Genomic DNA, 19,809 nt, shown 5'->3' with positions numbered 1-19,809 from the left:
AATTTTTCTTTTTTTTTAGAATTATGTATTTTTTTAAATTATTTTATTTATATAAAATACAAAGTTAATAATGAATTCAACTAAATATATATCTCCTTAATTATAACATATTTATTGTTTAAACATATGTTTCATGTAGTGTTACAAGGTGTTCTAAAGAAAAAAAAATGAAACTGTAGAGTATATTTTACAAGTTAAATAACATTTTATTATAAAAGCGGAATGTATTTTTGCAGTATACACAATGACTGTATGTTTTTTTTTTTTTAATTCATTGTGAAGCTTTTTTATTTTTATATTATTAATGAAAATTTGATTGAACTATTGTAGAAGAAAGATATATTGAAACTTCCTCATTAAATATTAACAGTAAAATATAGAAATATTGGTTATCTCAGGACCTAAAGACCAAGGACAAATTTGCAAAGTTATTATTTTTGTAATGTGTATTGATAAATATGAGGCTGAAAAAGAATGTACAACAAATTAATGAAACATAAATAACAGTGTGTTATTCACTATTCAGTTAATAAAATACTATCATATTCATCTTCAATAAAAAGTTGAAAGAAGATACATAAACTTTAAGATAATTTTATTAAATTGAATTGATGAATTAAAAATATACTTTTTGAATAAAATATCTACATAAAATGAAAAAAAAAACTTTTATTGTATATTACAACTTGTCACTTTTATTTTATTGCGTCATGATAAAAGAATCATAATTTCTTCAAGAAAGAAATAAACTTTTACTAAAATTTTAAAAGTATTCATAAATTTAAATGAAAGAACCTAATTTTATTTGTTATTCTGTAACAATTATAAAAATGTAAGAGAGAAAATGTATAATTTAATTTTAAGTTATTTTTCATTTATGATATTTCAAGTTAATTTCATTCCTTATAAAATTGTAATGAGAAAGAGTAATTAAACCCTAAAACAATACCATTAGAATTATTTTCATTATTTACTTATTAAAATATATGAATCTTCATCTTTTTTTCACTAAATTGTGTCAAATATAAACGGAATTGATCATTAAACAAAAAGCCTTAACTTTTTTTTTAAAATTGAAAATAATAAAAATGTATATTTTAATTACCAGTACATAAAAAGCCTTAACGTATTTAGGATAAGATAAATGTGTTACATTGATAACACGAACACAAAATAAAAATTATCTAATTTTTTACCTAAAAATAATGATATTAAATTTTGACAACTAATTAAATAAATTAAAAAAGTTCTATACTGTGATTAAAAACAGATATAGTCTGACGTGAAAATTGAAAATAAAAATTTTTATGAAAATTGAAAATTTTTATTTTTATTCTTATAACTCCATTTTTTTTATGCATACATATATTTTTTTTCTCTCATAAAACATTTTAATTCTTACGAAATTTTTGATAAAAATTATAATGGTTTTTATTTAATATGCAATTTCTATATATTATGATATAAAAAAATCTTTTTGCATTCAAGTTCTAATATTTATTTTACGGACTTTTAATTTAAATAGTAAAAATAAAAAAATATTATAATAATGTAAACGGTAAAAATATTATTTTTAATTTCATAATTTTCTGTAAGAATGTTGTAATAATCTTCACTTTTTTTTACTTAACGAAAGTTAATATAATGAGTGTATTACTAACCTAAAAGAGTTTTATCATAAAATACAATTAAGTGGAAATATTTCATATTCTAATTCAAACTATTAAGTATACTTTTTAAGAATGAAAAAATTAGAAAATATAAAATATGAATCAATGATATACTACTTATTAGTATGTAACATAACATATAAAAGAGAATATACCACGAAGTTCAAAAAATAATCAAACAAATCTTTATTATAATTTATATTTCTATTGTTACAATGAAAAAAAAAAGTTCTCATTATATAATAAAGATATTAGAAAGTTGGCAAAGGCTCAAATAAAGTATTATAAATTTGCTTCAAATATTTTTCTATTAATGAATAATAAAGAAAAACAAAAAATGAAATTAATAAATGAAAAGGTTTAAAAAAAGTCTTTATGTAAAAAATATCTATAAAAATATTCATTAAAATAATTTTTTAAAAATAATAAGAGTGAAATGAATAATTATGAACTCGTTGAAAAAATTCTATAGAAAAATATTATTAAAATGAAACTACCAAATAGAAAATGCGAAAAAGATATAAATGCTTATATTCTAAAACAAATTAATATTTTGAAAACTTATTTAAAGAGTTTTAAAAAATTAAAATCCAAAAAATATGGTAATAAAAAAACAATGTTTTAATGACTATTACTTCATAATAAATGTAAAATTACAAAAAATAACTAATACCATGGTTAAATTGTTTTTATTAGATAATTATTTATTAATTTAATGAATAAAAAGTACAATTTTAAAATAATATAGATGGTATTTATATAATTTTAATTTTCCGTTTATTCACATTCATTTTAGCATGTTGTTTCCTGGATTTCCTAATTTATTTTTTTTTTGTTTATTCCAAACAATAAAATTTCTCTAAAAAAAAAAAATCATTAAATTACCGTAAAATATATTAAAGTAATATTATGTATGGACGAAAAATGTTCTATAACTAAGTTTAAATATAATAAAACTACTCATAAACTATTACATATCAATAGGATAAAATGAATATTATCTACATTATAATATTTTCATTGTTTTAATTTAATACATAAAATAAAATCTATTAAATATAATATTATTCATATACAAATGATTAATTTTAAACTATACAATTTATAATTTTTACATTTCAGCATATGTAGCAATAAATTCTGAATTATAAATAAATATTTGTTTTTCCTTTTCCTATAGTTATATTGCAGAATTTAAGAAAAAAGAAATAATTTCTTATATTTCTAAATATATTAGAAATATTTTTATGCAAAATACTTATTTAATTTTCATTACCTTTTTTTTGTTTTTTCCTTCATATAATAATTTTTAATTCTTTGTTCTTATATAATGTGTATTCTCTGGTTTTTGTAGTTATGTAAATTTATTTGACATTATGAGGTGATTTAAAAACTATATTTAATAAATATAAAATTAACAATTTTGATGCATAAATTAAAGTTAAAATGTATTTAAGATTAAAAGATTTATAAATATATGATTACATATAGAAATTTTCAAAAACTAAAAAACAATACATACATTCAATATATATAGATATAAAATGCCAATGAAAATGTTTATTTATTGGAATTTTTCTATATTTATAATCAAAATATTTAATTGTTAAAGAGTTTTAATCTTCAATTTTATTTGTATAAAATCATAAATTCTTATCTTTCGTATAATTATTAAATTATTTCATTTCCCAACATAGATCACATATTTTTTTTATATCTAATTTTTTTTTATTGTATAAAAAAATTTCTTTTAGGATAATGATAAAGAATAAGTTTATTAGTTAATGTATGATAATCTTTAAGAGTTCTTAAAGTTGAAAATATTTTTCTTTGTTTAGCAATTAAATTATATAAAATGTATGCACAATATATACAATTTCATTTTAATTCTAAATCCTAAAATTTTTTCTATTTTTTGTTGTAACATTTTTTGAAGTTGTTTAGTAATATAATCCTAGAAAAACTTATATATATTTTTGTAGTTTTACTTTATTTTATTTAAATTTTTACATTTTGTTACGTAATTAATAGTCTTTTATATCTAATTTTAATGATTCTCATGAATAAATTTTAAATTTTGCCAATTTGAAAAATTCAAAAAGTCCAGTATATCAAAATATGAAAGATGGGGTAAACGAGAAAACCTAGAGAACTTTATGATAAAAATTATTTTAAATCAATATATAATGTAGTAGAGGTGGAATTATTTTTATTTTTAACAAAAAATTAGTATACTTCAAAAAAGATAAAAAGTTAAATTGGAACTGAATATATTATATAAACAAATTCTAATTAATAAAAAGTAGAAAATTTTGAATTTAAAAAAAAAAAAAAAGCCTTTTGAAAACGATATTTTCGTGAAGATAAGTTTTATAAAATATCTTATAAGTGAGAAATGATACATATAAGTAAAAATATCTTAATATGAGTTTTAAGATAATTTTTTTCTGCATTTATAAGTTCTAAACAAATATTAAAATTTAAGTAATATAAAACTTAAGTGGAAAACTATTTTCTTATATTAAAAGGGTAAATAAAAATTATTTTTTATGTGAAATAAAACATATTATGAGATTTATTTTAAAAATAAGAAAAAAAAAATTTTGTATATTCTGTTATTTTTAAACTAAGTTAAAATTAGGGTAAAGTGAAATACATAAAAAAAAGTATTTTTATAGAATATTTGTTCTTTTTTAAACTGAAATAACTAGTACTAATGATTTAGAAAATAAAGTTACCTCTACGGATAAAATTAGCTTTATGAAATATTAATTATTATTTTTTTCAAGGTATTATAACCATATTATTAATTGTTATTATAAATTAATTATAAAAAATTTACATAAATCTATAAATGTTTTACTTTTTAAAATAAAGCAAAATAAAATAATAAATTATGTACGCAATATTATTTTAACCTGTGTTTGTTGCTATATATTTATATATTATTTACATAGATTTTTTTTAAAAGTTATAAGGAAAAACTATATAGTTATATAGTGTCTTATGAAAAGTTATTACATTCATAGATCATTAATTCACTCTTTATATAAATAATTTCATGAGCTGTATATAATGTTAAGAAAAAAAATTTATAGTTATATAAATATTATTAATTTACAAGTAGGAGTAATAATTTATCATTAGTTTTTAAGAGTTTTTGTTTTAAAAAAAATTTTTTTTTTTATATTCTTATGCATACATAACTCATATATATATATTTTTGTTGTATTGTATGTTTATTTCTCATATAAGCATGGTAAATAAAACTATTTTAATAAATTTTATTTTTTAAATATAAGTACATAATTTATAATTATATAAACAAAATACACAAAAAGTTACATAAATATATTTTTGATTTAGACAAATAAAACTAAAAAATAAAATAATAAAAAAAGATACAATTTTATAAAAAATATTTTTTTTTTGGTTTAATATTATTTAAAAAATTTTTTTTTAAGCTAATTTTTACTTATGTGGGAAAAAAAGATAAATCTATATTTTAAAAAAGGAGTGATTTCCAAAATTTCTTTTATTAAAAAAATTAAAATTAGTATTTTAAGGCTTTATTTCTAAATAAATATGATAAGCCTTTATATAAATTATAAGAATATTGATATTTGTTATCTAAAATATCTTCTTTATAAAATTTAAAAATATCTACAATGGAATTCATTTCTGCAAAATGAGCAAATGTAAAAATATATATATTTATTAAAAAGGGTATAAAAATATATGTATAAATCTCATAAAATTTTGAGAGAACATAAATATATATATGTGTAATTTAAAATTATAAGTTTTACCATAAAGTAGATGATGTAATGGATCATATAATTCATTTATTTTGATGAAATTTAAAAAATCAAATAAAACATATGATAAAGAAACTATAATTGATGACAATTTTCTAATAACCGATACTATAACATTTTTGCAAATAATGCTTATTGCAATTGCCCATAATGCAACTCCTTTTAAATATACACATGCTAATACAATAGTATCTTTTAATTGATTTATTTTATATTTTTCTAATGCACCTTTTATTTCTAACTTTTCTTCATAGGAATAAATAGTTTGGTCGTGATTAAAAATATTTACATACTTTTTTAATTGATCAATTAAATCTTCTATACATAAAATACATGAATCAATGTAAGAATTCCAAAATTTTGTATCTTCAAATAATATTGTATTTATAGGGTTACATATATGACTTAATATATTTATCTCATCTTTATATTTTAAACTCGCATTAATCAGGACTAATTTTTTAAAAAGTAATAATTTTAATTTTGTCTTTCTATCCATATTTGTTATCTCAATATTATTTCCCTTAATTTTATAACTTATGTCTTTTAAATAGTTATATATACAACTTACAACAAAAAATTCATCATGATAAGACGACTGTTTATGTACTGGAAATTTATTTAACGATGTGAGAATTTTACAGTCATATTTATTGAATAAGAAATTAAAAATTATAAAATGATATTCTACTATTGTTGTTATCCATATTGATGAAAATATAGAAAAACAATATGAGAAATTGCTAATAACATAAATATTTGATAAATTATATATTTTAGGTAAATTCAATATAACATCAAAAGGATGAATTAGTATATTTATAAGAATATTAAAAGTAACGCTATTAATTATTGTTAATAGTATATCAACAATAAAACTCAATATATATGAGAAAATAAATGGTATTATATTTAATATTATTCCCTACAAAAAAAAAAAAAATAAATAAATAAAAATAATAAAATAATATATGTATATATATTATTATATTTAATATGTATGGAATTTGAATTTTATTAAATTTTAAAATCTATATACAAAAATAAATGAATATAAAACATTTTATATTAACCTTTTGAATTAGTTCAATTATATTTTTAGTTTCTGTATTCATACAATATTGGAAATCGTGAATATTTGATTTTCTATCATTAAATCTTTTTTGTAGTATGTATCTATATAAAAAATAAAATATTCATATAACTTTAATTGAAATATTTAATAATATTAAAACACTTTGCACTAATTGCAAAGAAAAATTTATATTAATAAATTCTTTTTTTTTTTATTTGAAAGATCAATATTTACTTTCATAATTCATTTTTAACAATGTAGATATTTTTATTTTTTTTAATGTAATTTTTATAGACTTATATAAATACTATTTATATTCATATGAAAATATTTGTTTTTTAAAAATATATATAAAATATGATTATAATATATTATGATCTTACGATACAGCTGCCACATATATAATGTCATATATATTATTCCCATATTCCTTTGAAAAGATTATTTTTGTATAAAATATACTATAAAAAGTTAATATTACACATATTATATTTAATAAATTCCATTCTTTATATTTATAATCTATAAAAAAAAATAATATATGCATATATATATACAGTTGAAAATATATAAAGGAAAGATTTTTAATAAAAAAGACGTTATATATATATATATACATACTATTTAAACTTTGTTCTTTAAAGAATATTAATAATGACAAGGTTAAACATGATGGTATAGAGCTAACAAATGTTCCTCTTAATAGATGTGCTACGATATTTAACTGGTCTTTAAAAAAAAAAAAAAATGTTAAAATGGGAAAATATTAATGTTTTATTTAAACTGAAATATTCAAAATCCATAATAAACGTAATATAATAAAGTTCACATATATATATATATATATATGTATTTTATTTTTGTTATCCATTACGATTACTGTCTCTTTTTATAATATAATTGTAGCATAGTGATATAATTAAATTTAGAGTACTTATTAAAATTAAATGCTTAGTTAAAACTTTTATTATTGATTTTACAATAAATTTTATTTTTAAATTTATTCGAGCATTGTAATCACTATTTAATCCCAAGAAAATCATTATGTAGAAAAAAAAAAAAAAATTAATTTTTTTTTCAAAAATTAAGATACTTTTTAAAACGATAAAAAAATCTTGTAAATTTATTTTTACATTTCATCTATCATTAAGAATTTTTAAAACATTATTCAAATTGAAATTATCACATTGAAATTTTCATTTTTTTTTTTTAATATATTTCTCTTTTAATTTAATATAAGAATAATATATACTTATGTATATGCATATTTGTTAAAGAAATTGAAAATTATTAAAGCAATTTAAAAAATATATATTTTTTTTGTATTTAATTTAATAACACGAGTAATAAAAAGTTTAATAATATAAAAACTATACAAAAAGTATAAATTTAAAAAGATAAAGATATACGAAAAAATACATTTCAATAAGATCATATTACATTTTGAGAATTTTTTTTTTTTTTTTTTTGTTGTAAATATTTTTCCTCAAAAATATATGAATTTTTTTTTAATATAAAAACAATAGATAGCCTTTATTTTTTAAAATGCTCAAGAAATTTTTAAGAAATAAATACATTTTATTATTTTGCTTACACAAAGCAAAAGGTTAATTTAAGCAATGTTTAATATTTGGAAATATAAATTTATTATCGAATTTAATCTGTACTTCAAAAGGATTGAGACATTTCAGTTTTAAAAACAATTTAAGTATTTTTATGCCTTTTTTATTTTTATTATAATCCCTATTCATTAAAATTAAGCGTAATTATTTTCAAGATAAATTAATAATTAATAGAGTATATAAGAATATTTTAGAAAGTTTCGAAAAGATATTTTCATAGCATGAATTGTCTTTCATTTGAAATGTTTTTTTTTCATTTTCACAAATTATGCTTTTAGCATAATTATAATAAAAAATAATATTTTATGGTTTTTACATGATTTTTTCAAAAGAATAACTTTTCAAAAAAATATTTGAGTTATTTTATTATTTTTTTTAAATGAAACATTTTTTCATTTTTATACTTGATATTTTTTTTTGAAATTTTATTAAGCTAAAAAAATATTGAAAGTTAAACATAATAAAAATTAGAAAATAATTCGTGGATTTATATAGGATTTTACTTAAAAAAGAATAAGCAAAGAATAAAAAATTTGATGTAAAAAAAGAAATTTTAACATGTATAAAATAAACATATATTGAATGAAAAAAATTAATTTAATGAATGAAAATAAATTATATTGTTTTCATTCAAATAAATCCATTTTTATTTTATACATTCAACTTAAATTGCTGAAGTTCTAGAACTACTGAATAAATAAAAACGAAGATTATCTTATTGTTTTTCTTTTTAAATATATATAAAAAAAAATTTAAATAATATATAATTTCCATGAATTATTTTTTAAATTTATAATAAGTTGTATTTCTTTATTATAAATTAAAAATATGTTTTATTGTTAAATTTGTTTATAAAAGTTATATAATAGATATAATATTTTGTTGTAATTTTATTAAGAAAAAAGATAAAAGGGTTATTCTGTAATATATATATTATAGATGTTAAAACTTAAAAAATTAAATGTTTTTATAATTTTTGGGTTATTTTTGATATAAGTAAATATTTACAAAAAAAAAAAAAATGGAAAATAAGGAAAACATAGAAATAAATGAAGATCAAATATTATGTTTATTTATAGATACTAAAAAGTATCAAAAACGATTAGGTGTATGTTTTTATAATTATTTAAAATATGAATTCTTATTGACTGAATTTATAGATAATGGATATTTTACAACTTTGGAATCTTTGTTTATTCAAAAGAGACCATATAAGTGTTTTTTTAATAGTACTAATGATTTAGTTGATGATGAAAGACTTTTAAATTTATTCAAAATATGTAATATACAATCAATTCCATTGGAAAAAAAAAAATATGATGTAACAAATTTAAAAGAGGAATTAAAACTAATAATACCACATAACGATGATGTAAGAAATTATGATAAGCATTTAGAATTAGAAAATGCATGTAAATGCTTAATGGTTTTAATAAATTATTTAAAAATTAAAGAAAATAGAGACATACATAATCAATGTAAAATTAATATACATAATATGGATTTATATATGAGATTAGACAAGGCAGCTATAAGTGCATTAAATATACTTCCAAGCAAGAAAAATATGAATAGCTATAATAATAATACATGCTTACTTAAATTTTTAGATAAGTGCAATACTTCTATTGGATCTAAAAAATTAGTATCATGGCTAACACAACCTCTAACAAATATTATTGAAATTAATAAAAGATTAAATATTGTTGAAACTCTTATAGAAGAGGATGATATACGTAATAGTATTTTTTGTAACTATTTAAAAAGGATACCTGAATTAGATAAGTTAAATCATTATTTGAAGGAAATTAATCAAAATAATGAAATTCGAGTGAATTCAAAATATAATGAAGAAATGATTTTAAAAGATATTGTAAAATTATATTATGCCATTTTAGATTTTAAACAAATATATTTTTCTTTAACAACTATTCAAGGAAGGCATAAAGATACATTAGATGAAATTCTTATAAATCCTTTACATGAAATTTTAAGTAAATTTTCCAAGTTATTAGATATGATCGAAATGACTATTGATTTAAAAGAAATAGAAGAAAACAAAGTATATTTAATTTCAAAAAGTTTTGATCCAGAGTTAGAGGAAATATCAAATGAAAAAAATGCATTAATGCAAAGAATTAAAAATCATAAAGAGGATGTAGAAAAGGATATTTTTTCTGATAAATATGATAGAAGTTATAAGAGAGCAAGTAGAGAAGATATAAGGTTAGTGGATTGTAATACTAATATATTTTTATTTAGGGTAACCAAAAAAGATTGTAATATAGTCCAACAACAAAAAAAAAAATACATAACTGTACGTATGAATAAAAATGAGTATCTATTTACTACTAATACATTAAAAAATTTATGCAAACAATACGAGCACTGTTTAAATATTTATAATACCTTGCAGTCAGAAATAGTAAAAAAAACAATTTGTGCTGTTTCTACATATACACCAGTAATTGAAAAATTTATAGATGTAGTATCAACATTAGATGTATTAACATCTTTTGCTGTTGTTTGTTATAATTCTCCCTTTCCGTATGTTAGACCGGAAATAGTAGAAAATGGAGAAAATGTAATTATGAAAAGGTCAAGGCATCCTTTGTTAGAACTTCAGCACAATTTGAATAACTTTATACCTAATGATATTCACATGAATAAAAAAAGAAGTAGACTGGTAATAGTTACTGGGCCTAATATGGGAGGAAAGAGTACATACATTAGACAGACAGCTATTATATGTATATTAGCTCAAATAGGTATGTATGTACCTTGTGATTATTGTGAAGTTCCTATTTTTAGTCAAGTTATGTGTAGGGTAGGAGCTTCTGATTTTCAGTTAAAGGGAATTTCTACTTTTTTATCAGAAATGATAGAAGCATCGGCAATTGTTAAAAATGCGGATAAAAATTCTTTTATTATTGTTGATGAATTGGGAAGAGGAACATCAACGTATGAAGGTTTAGGAATCAGTTGGTCTATTGGCAAATATATTTTGGATAACATAAAATGCTTTTGTCTATTTGCTACTCATTTTCATGAAATATCCAATATTGCTTATCAATGCGAAGGAGTTATCAACAGACATGTAGAAACTACAATTGATCAGAAACAAAAAAAAATTTGCTTTTTATATGAGATTAAAGATGGGGCATCAAATAAAAGTTATGGTGTAAATGTTGCTGAAATAGCCAAATTACCAAAAGAAGTTATTCGAAAGGCATATGAAAAAGTAGAAGAACTTGAATCAGCTGAAAATAAATATTATTTGAAAGAAAAGTTAAATATTGATACTTCTTCAAACACAAATGAAAATTATAAAAATAAAATTTCTAATTACATGAAAATTAAAGATGAAATTCATTATTTATTTTCATCAAACAATAAAAATGAATTTATGGAACGTTTTATGTCTAAAAAAAATTATCTAAAAGAACTCGCCATTTAATAATTTTTTTACTAGTAACATATATAAAATAAAATTTATATTGGAAGGAAAATATATGTATATATTTTACATATAAAAGTATATTTATTCTTATATACAAATATGCATTTAAAAAAAATGAAATAGTGCAAATATGTATTAAAAAAAAAAATATTTAATATATAAAATATTGTAAATATGTATAATGTTATATTGACATTTAAATAAAAAATATTATTTAAGTACAAATTATATATTATATATATATATGTTTCCATTTAGTTGATCGTTATTTTCTTTTTTTATTTTATTTTATTATCAACAAAAACATTTTAAAATTGTTATTTTTATATTCATTTTAATGTTGTTAGGAATTATTTATTTATTTTTTTTTTTTTTAAATATTATAAAAAAAAAAGAAGAAAAAGAGCACGTTAATATCATAAAAAAAATATTAATTCATAAAAACGTTCGATGATATTTTTAATTATTTTATTTTATTTTATTTTATTATTTTTGTTCTTATTAGTGTAGTTGCAATGTAATAAAACAATTGTAGTGAATTCATGGTTTCAATATCCATATACAGTTCTATAACTTTAAAGCAAAGATATTTTAATTATCGTAATTTTACTTAATTTTGTTTAAAAGCTCTTCAAATACATATATATATCCAAAAAATTTATAAAATAAAAAAGAAATAATTCATTACAAATCATTTTTCATAAAATTTATTAATGAAAACATTAAGAACTACTTTATGCAATAAGTACACATATCTTGATAAGCTTATTGGATGTATGTAAACAAATTTAGAAAAATGCTTTGGAAAGTTTAAGAAAATAAAATAAATTAATTCAATTTTTAATAGTTTTATATAAAATAAAAGGTAGGCATTTTAAGTATCAATTTTTATTTTTTGGAGATGCAATAAAAAAAGAAAAAAGTAAAATACTTTTATAAAGTATTATTTTTTATAATTGAGATATGTAATTCTATAATTTAAAAGGTAATTTTTATTTTTTCATATAAATTAATCAACTTTTTAATATATCTTATAATTTTCTTCTATAAAATATAATAAAATAATTATAAATGTTACCTATAGTCTATAATAATTTTAATTATTAAGTGATTTTTTTTCATTCATCACAAAGTGTTCATTTTTATTATATATATGGTATTTTTTTTTTTCTTATCTTTTCATAATTGAAATTTTTTTTATTTTAATTTTATTCTATTTGTTAACAATAAAGTAAGGTATTAAAAAGAACAAGTTTTATTTTTGCTATTAATTTGCATGCTATATTTTTTTTCTTTTCTTTCATTTTTCCTTTTTGCCCTTTTTTCCATTTTTCCTTTTTTTTGTTCATTCATTTTTTCATTTGTTCACCATTTTGTTCTTTTTTTTTTTTTCTTCATATTTTTTTTTTATAAATTATTTAAATTTCTTTTTGTAATTTATATTTATGTAGCTTAACACTATTTATTTAAATAATTGAATCTTTTTTTTTTATATGTTTTTCTATTAAATTTTAAAGTTGAATAATTCATATTTTATTTTATAATTTTTATTTTTAACTTTTTTTTTTTTTTTTGTTAACTTTAATTTTTTGATAAAAAAGTTGTACATTAAAATCATTATATATATTATTAATTAAAATATTAAGACAAAACATCTTAGTTATTATATATTATTTATTAAATAATTATTTTCTTGTTTTCGAATGTTTTTTTATTTTTTTTAAAAAATAAAATAAAACAACAACATTAAATACAATCTTAAAGTATCTTTATATGAGATTATTTATTATATTTTCAAAGAATCATATTTTCTATTTAGTTTAATATTTTTAAAAAGTAGATAATTCTGTTTTGAAATAATATATTTTCACTTTTATTCTTTAATTTTCTTGTTTAATATATTCGTAATCTTTTTTTTTTTTTACAAATAAATGTGTATGAATTTCATGATTAATATATTTTTTGTTATACGAAATAAATCAGATTATATTAAATATTTTAATAATGACTGAAGAAAAGAAATTGAATAAACCTTTACTTAATATGAATGATATAGATGGGGATATTAAAGAATATAGTAAAAATGAAGAATACAATAGTAAAATGGGTGTTTTATCAAACTTTAATTTAAATCATGATATGAAAAAACTAATGAAAAGGAATGAAATGAAGATTAAGAATGATAAAGTGTATATAGACTATTTAAAATCTAAATTTAAAACAAATAACAATTCCAACTACGAGAATTATGATACTATATTTGATGAAGAAAAAAAAAAAGCATCGAAAGAATTTTTTATTAATAAAAATATTTTCTCATATATAAAAGAAAATAGAGGAGAATATCTAAAAAATGATGATTTCAAACTTAGAATTAAATGTTTTAATAAATATTTAAAGCATGATGTTCATAAAATATGCAATGGTGAAAATATTCAATATTCTTTACAAACGCATGAATTATTAAAAATGGTTCATCAAATAAAAGGAGAAAATACATCTATAAATTCTACAAGTGGATTAGCTCAATATAGAGATATAAGACAGTTGGTATCAAATAATACAAACACACGATTTGATATATCTCCTAAAAGAAATTGTGTATTATTAAATTTACCATATAGAAAATGTATAATATTTAAAGACTTTTTGCTATATATACCTACTTTTACAAATAGTCCAATCCCAGAAGTAATGCAAAAGGAAGAGAAAATGTGTAAATATTTTATTGAAAATGCAAAAGTAATATCTTTAATTAAAGATTCATTGCCATTTGAAATTTTAATTTTAGAAGCGATCTTTGTTGATATATGTGAAGAATTAAAAAATGAAATTGAGCCAGTAATATGCGAGGCAGAAAAATTATTTGAAATAATAAGTAGTAATTTAAGTATATACAAATGTATAAATAAATTAACGGAAATGAGAAGAAAAATAAAAATAATTGATGAAAAAGTTCAAAGTGTATATAAATCTATTCATGGAGTTCTAAATAATGATGAAGATATAAGGAGATTAGAAGTCTCGTATTTTTGGGATAAGCCAGATTTATGGGAAAAATGTGATCCTACTCCAAATAATGAAGATACAGAAATGTTATTAGAGTATTATTGCCATGAAATAGAAGAATTTTTAAAAATTATTCATAGAACTGATCAATCATTGGATGATGTTTTACAAATGGTTGAATTAAATTTAGATGATGCGAGAAATAATGTTTTAAAATTAGAATTAGGATTAAAAATATATGGTATAATAATAACTGTTGTTGGTACGGTAGCTGCTATTTTTGGAATGAATTTAAAAAATGGTTTTGAAAGTGATCAGTACGTTTTTTGGATACTTGCTTTTTCTTTAATGCTCATAACGATATTTTGTTTATTTTATGTTATGGTATCTTTTAAAAAAGTTAATATTTAATATCTACGTATTTTTATTAACAATTTTATGCTACTTTAAAATTAAAAAAAAAATTTATATATTTTTATGTATTCTTAAAATAAAAAAGTTTGATTTATAAGGAAAACAAATATATATAATAAAAATTATTATTTATGTAAGATGTTTAAAAGAAAAAATAATTAAAATATTTTTAATTTGCACTATATTTTATTCAATATTAATATTTATAATATCATATGTATATTTTAGTAATTATAGTGTTTTATAGATTATGTAAAATTAAAATATTATTATTGGAAAAATATATATACATATATATATTTCATTTCTGTCTTATTTCTTATAATATTATTTACTTTTTAAATAAAAAAATATTTTTTAAGTGAAAAGTGCATACTTTATGCATATATTTAAGTAAATTTTTTTAATCAATGTATTTATAAAAAATATCGCAATAGTAATGGCATTCATATATAATTATTTTTTATTATCATCATATGATTAATTTTCAATAACTTCCAATGAAATTTTAACGAAAACTTCATTATGAAATTATATATATATATATATATATATTTATTTTACTCTGCACAATATTTTAGTTAATTATTGTTGTACATATTTTTAATTTCTCTACTTTTTAACCAATAGAAAAAATAAAACGATCCAAAAATACTTATTATAAACCCCAAAAAAAAAATAAGATCTAAAATATTTCCTTTTAATTTATTTAGGGCATCATTCATATTCCAAATATATGTTGGCGGTTTTGATGAATACTCAGCTTTCATTTTTAGAAATTTTTTTTAAGATGTGTGTAATACGGAATACAATTATAAAAAACAAAAAAATTTAATATATTTTATTAAATTTAGTTATTTCAAAGAAATAAATATGAACTATGACATGTACTTTCCATTACAAAAAAAAAAAAAAATATTTATATAAGAATATATATGAATTTTTAAAAAAATTTATTGAAATGTGCATATTTTTTTTTTCTTTTTTATTTAAAGAAAAAGACATATTTCACTGATTATGCATTAAAATTTTTTTATTTTTGAAATAAAAGGTAAAGGAAAATAATAAAAAAGAAATGAGTTATATTTACAGAAGAAAAAAAAATTAAAAATTGATTGTTTATGACTTATGCATATAAAAAAATGCAAATATATAATTTTTTAATTAATTCTTTTTATTTTGCAAAGTGAATAAATAAAAAATAGGAAATTAAAAATTTATTGTTTTGCATCAAATATAAAAATATAAAGTTTTCATATATTATTTATTATTTCAATAATTATATAATCAATTTTTTTTCTTTTTTTTTATATGAAAATTAATGCTACTATTTGTGTTATTTAAACATAAAATTGAATTATGTATGAAATATTTATTATCCGCATTTTGTGTTAAAAAAAAAGTTCATAGAGGTTAACAGAAATTTTATTTTTTATGATGAGAAAATGAATTGCGGAAAATGTACTATAAATTTATTATTTGATATAGTTTTTTTAAAAAATAAAAATGATATAAAAATTTTTTTTTTATATTAAATTAAATTAGACAATATTAAGATTAAATAGTTACATAAAAAAAAGAAAAATATATATATATATATTTTAAAATAACATTTAAATAATTTTATACTTGTATAAAGGTTATTAAAACAAAACAAATATTAATTATGGATGTATATAATAAATTATACTATCAAGCATTTAAAATATTATTTAAACTTAATAATTTTATGGCATTTTCTTTTACCGTTAACTTCATAATATTACCTAAATGAATACAACATTCAATACATGTTTTCACCATTGATTCAAATATATCAATAGGAACTTCTGCATCAAATTCTAATAAAACAATTTTATGTGTATTTAGTTCAATAACTAGTGTTAATTCAGGAGAACCTGAATTTATTTCTAATTGATTAGCATCTACTATTATGTTGTTTTGTAGATATAAAACTGAACAGGATGATATAAAGTATTTAATTGCTATACCTGCATCAATTAATGCCAGTAAGCATGTGTTTATAGCAGCATGCTTTAAACCCCCATCTCTTTCTATAATATATAAAAAAATGCTTATTTCTGAATTCTTATATAAATCTAATAATATAATATTTTCACATATATTTCTTATATATGCACTTATTTCATTTGTTAAATTATCTTTTGTTTTTTTTTTTTTTTTTTCATAAACACTAAAAGGAGACAAAAATACTTCGCATTTTATCGAACATTTATCATCTGATTTTTTTAGTTCAGTAGGACCCTGTACGTAGGATAATATTTTTGTATTGCCTATTTCAAAAAAAGCAAATCCATCTTCATCTGTAAATATATTTTCATTACCTAAATGAATTTTTATTAATCTACATTCATTTGATTTTCTTCCATCAATTCTATATCCCTCCTCATTTATATATTCTTGAATTGACATAATTAGAAAAAAAAAACCTTTATTATATATATTCCTGAATATAAATTTTTATAAGATAAATAATTTTTTAATGTTATTTTTAATATATATGGATTATTTTAAAAAAATAATTTATTAAAGGGGATTTAAAATTACTATAAGAAGTGAAACATTGGAAAAATTTTAAAGAATATTAAATGAAGTTGTAACGATTAATTTTTTGTAACATTGTTAAAATTTATTTAAATTCACTAAATGGAGGTAGATATATCATTTAAAAAATTGTAATTTACTTAAGTATTAAAATAAATACAAATATAAAAGGACATAAAAAAATGTTCATTGCGCAATAAAAAAAAATATAATTTTTGATTTAAAAAAAAAAAAAAAGAAAAAAAATAAAGAAAAAATGTAAAAAAAGGTTCTTAAGAGAAATTTTTAAATTGTATGAAATAAAGAAATTTGAAATAAATTTTTTCTTTATTTGTTTTTTTAAATTTTTCTCTATGTTATGAATTTAGAACTACTTATTTATTAAAAATATAATTTCTATATATAATAATTATATATATTAAAGAATTAAAAAATTTTAATTTAATCTGAAAGTATATTTTTATATAATTAATTTTAAAAACAGCAAAATTTGAAGATAACAGTTTTCATTTCACATTGAAGTTTATGTAAAATAAATAACATCCCTGTTATTACCAGTAAAAGTTAAATTCATATAAAGATATAAAAATATATAGTTTCTCCTTATACCTATATCCTTTTTATTAGACTTTTCATTTACTATTTATTTTTATATATATCATAGTAAATGAAATTCCAAGAAAAAAAAGAGATTATTTACAAAAAATATATAATGCAAAATATTTCTCCTAAAATAATAAAGATGTAATAAATTTTGTTGAAAAAAAAATATACGTGAGTATTGAAAAGCAAGACAAATGTGGCTACGTTATGCGCTAAAAAAATAGATAACATATTTTGTATTAAAATCCATTAGGGATTTTGAAATACTCAAAAAAAAAATTTTAAATGAATTTAGACTATGAAAAGCTTTAATAACTTTGAAAAAAATATTTACTTATATAAAAATTAGTTTCTTATGAAAAAAAAATTTTCTTCTTTTTTTATTTATCTAAAGAAGGAAATAGAAAAGGAAAAAACGATAACAGAAACCTTACAAAAGAGTGCACATTTATTTATATGCTATTTAAAGAAAATAACATAATTTTTGCGAAATTTAGTAATATAAATAAATATATATATATATGGAGCATTTTTTTATTGTTAGATAAAAAAAAATGTGTGAGATTTAAGTAGAATTTTAGGAGCACATAAAGCTATATTTATAACTTTCTCTTTTTCATAACTTAGTTTTTTTATAATTTTTTTTTTTATTATACGAAAGCAAAAAAAAAAAACTTACACATTAAAATCAAATATATTTTAAATAAAAAAATATTATTCATTGTAGTATTTCGTTTTTATTTATTTCTATAAAATTTTCTTTTTTTTTTTCTCATATGGTTTTATTGAATTATTTTTATTTATATTTTATTTCAGAATTATATCACTTTCTTTAGTTTTAAAAAAATAAAATATAATATATTAAGAAGCCTAATAAATACACCTTTTACACTTCCACATAAGTATTATATATAAATATATATAGATATATATATATATATACACATATTTTAATGCATTAAGCAATATCACATATTTTATTAATAAAAAAAAAAAAAAAAGATTAATACTTACTAAAATTTTAATCAATATTTATATTAAGGTAAAAAAGAAATATATATATATATATTTTTCTTAAATATTTTTATTAATATCAATGATACTTCAATAATTAATGTCAGAGATAATAAATGTATTAAAGTAAAAAATTTTCAAAATTTGTTTATATAAACTTTTTTTTAGCATTTTTTATGTATTTATTACATGTATATATTTTTAATCATATATAAAAACGTACAATTTTTAAATTTGATGAAAACATAACAAAACATATTGATTTATAAAAGAAAGTAAAATATATTTGCATTTCTTTATTTTGAATTGTAAAAAAATATTTTCAAAAGAAAAAAATAAAGTTGAATTATATTAATAATCCTTCAGAATAAAATTTTTATGCATATTTTATATATATTTTGTTTAAGATTCTACATATTTCTGATAATTGAAAAGAAATAAATTGATAAAAAGATTTATAAATTTAAACTTTTATTAAATTTCAAAATTCTTAATATTTCATTACTTTTTTACATTTTTAATATACTTGATCTTTATACATATGAATATTTTTCATAGA

General features: G+C 17.6%; 5 protein-coding genes across 5 annotated transcripts; 2 read left to right on the top strand and 3 right to left on the bottom strand.

Moving 5' to 3' along the window:
* Positions 1-5,223: 5,223 nt before the first annotated feature.
* PRELSG_1323700 (conserved Plasmodium membrane protein, unknown function) lies at positions 5,224-7,606 on the bottom strand (the record flags this gene model as incomplete). The annotated part of the gene is made up of 6 exons (XM_028678772.1): positions 5,224-5,351; positions 5,480-6,413; positions 6,562-6,664; positions 6,947-7,085; positions 7,185-7,292; positions 7,438-7,606. The coding sequence occupies 6 exons, from the start codon at positions 7,604-7,606 to the stop codon at positions 5,224-5,226; spliced, it is 1,581 nt and encodes a 526-aa protein (XP_028535885.1).
* A 1,600-nt stretch (positions 7,607-9,206) lies between these two features.
* On the top strand, positions 9,207-11,642 carry MSH2-1 (DNA mismatch repair protein MSH2, putative; the record flags this gene model as incomplete). The annotated part of the gene is made up of 1 exon (XM_028678771.1): positions 9,207-11,642. One exon carries the CDS (start codon positions 9,207-9,209, stop codon positions 11,640-11,642), a length of 2,436 nt encoding a protein of 811 aa, XP_028535884.1.
* A 2,007-nt stretch (positions 11,643-13,649) lies between these two features.
* PRELSG_1323500 (CorA-like Mg2+ transporter protein, putative) lies at positions 13,650-15,065 on the top strand (the record flags this gene model as incomplete). Its single annotated transcript, XM_028678770.1, has 1 exon — positions 13,650-15,065. One exon carries the CDS (start codon positions 13,650-13,652, stop codon positions 15,063-15,065), a length of 1,416 nt encoding a protein of 471 aa, XP_028535883.1.
* A 584-nt stretch (positions 15,066-15,649) lies between these two features.
* On the bottom strand, positions 15,650-15,838 carry PRELSG_1323400 (conserved Plasmodium protein, unknown function; the record flags this gene model as incomplete). Its single annotated transcript, XM_028678769.1, has 1 exon — positions 15,650-15,838. One exon carries the CDS (start codon positions 15,836-15,838, stop codon positions 15,650-15,652), a length of 189 nt encoding a protein of 62 aa, XP_028535882.1.
* Positions 15,839-16,760: 922 nt separating this feature from the next.
* RRP41 (exosome complex exonuclease RRP41, putative) lies at positions 16,761-17,501 on the bottom strand (the record flags this gene model as incomplete). The annotated part of the gene is made up of 1 exon (XM_028678768.1): positions 16,761-17,501. The coding sequence occupies one exon, from the start codon at positions 17,499-17,501 to the stop codon at positions 16,761-16,763; it is 741 nt and encodes a 246-aa protein (XP_028535881.1).
* Positions 17,502-19,809: the final 2,308 nt, after the last annotated feature.

The sequence above is a fragment of the Plasmodium relictum genome (genome assembly GCF_900005765.1).
Source record: "Plasmodium relictum strain SGS1 genome assembly, chromosome: 13".
Classification (NCBI taxonomy): Eukaryota; Apicomplexa; class Aconoidasida; order Haemosporida; family Plasmodiidae; genus Plasmodium; species Plasmodium relictum.
This window is presented reverse-complemented; position numbering and strand designations above follow the sequence as displayed.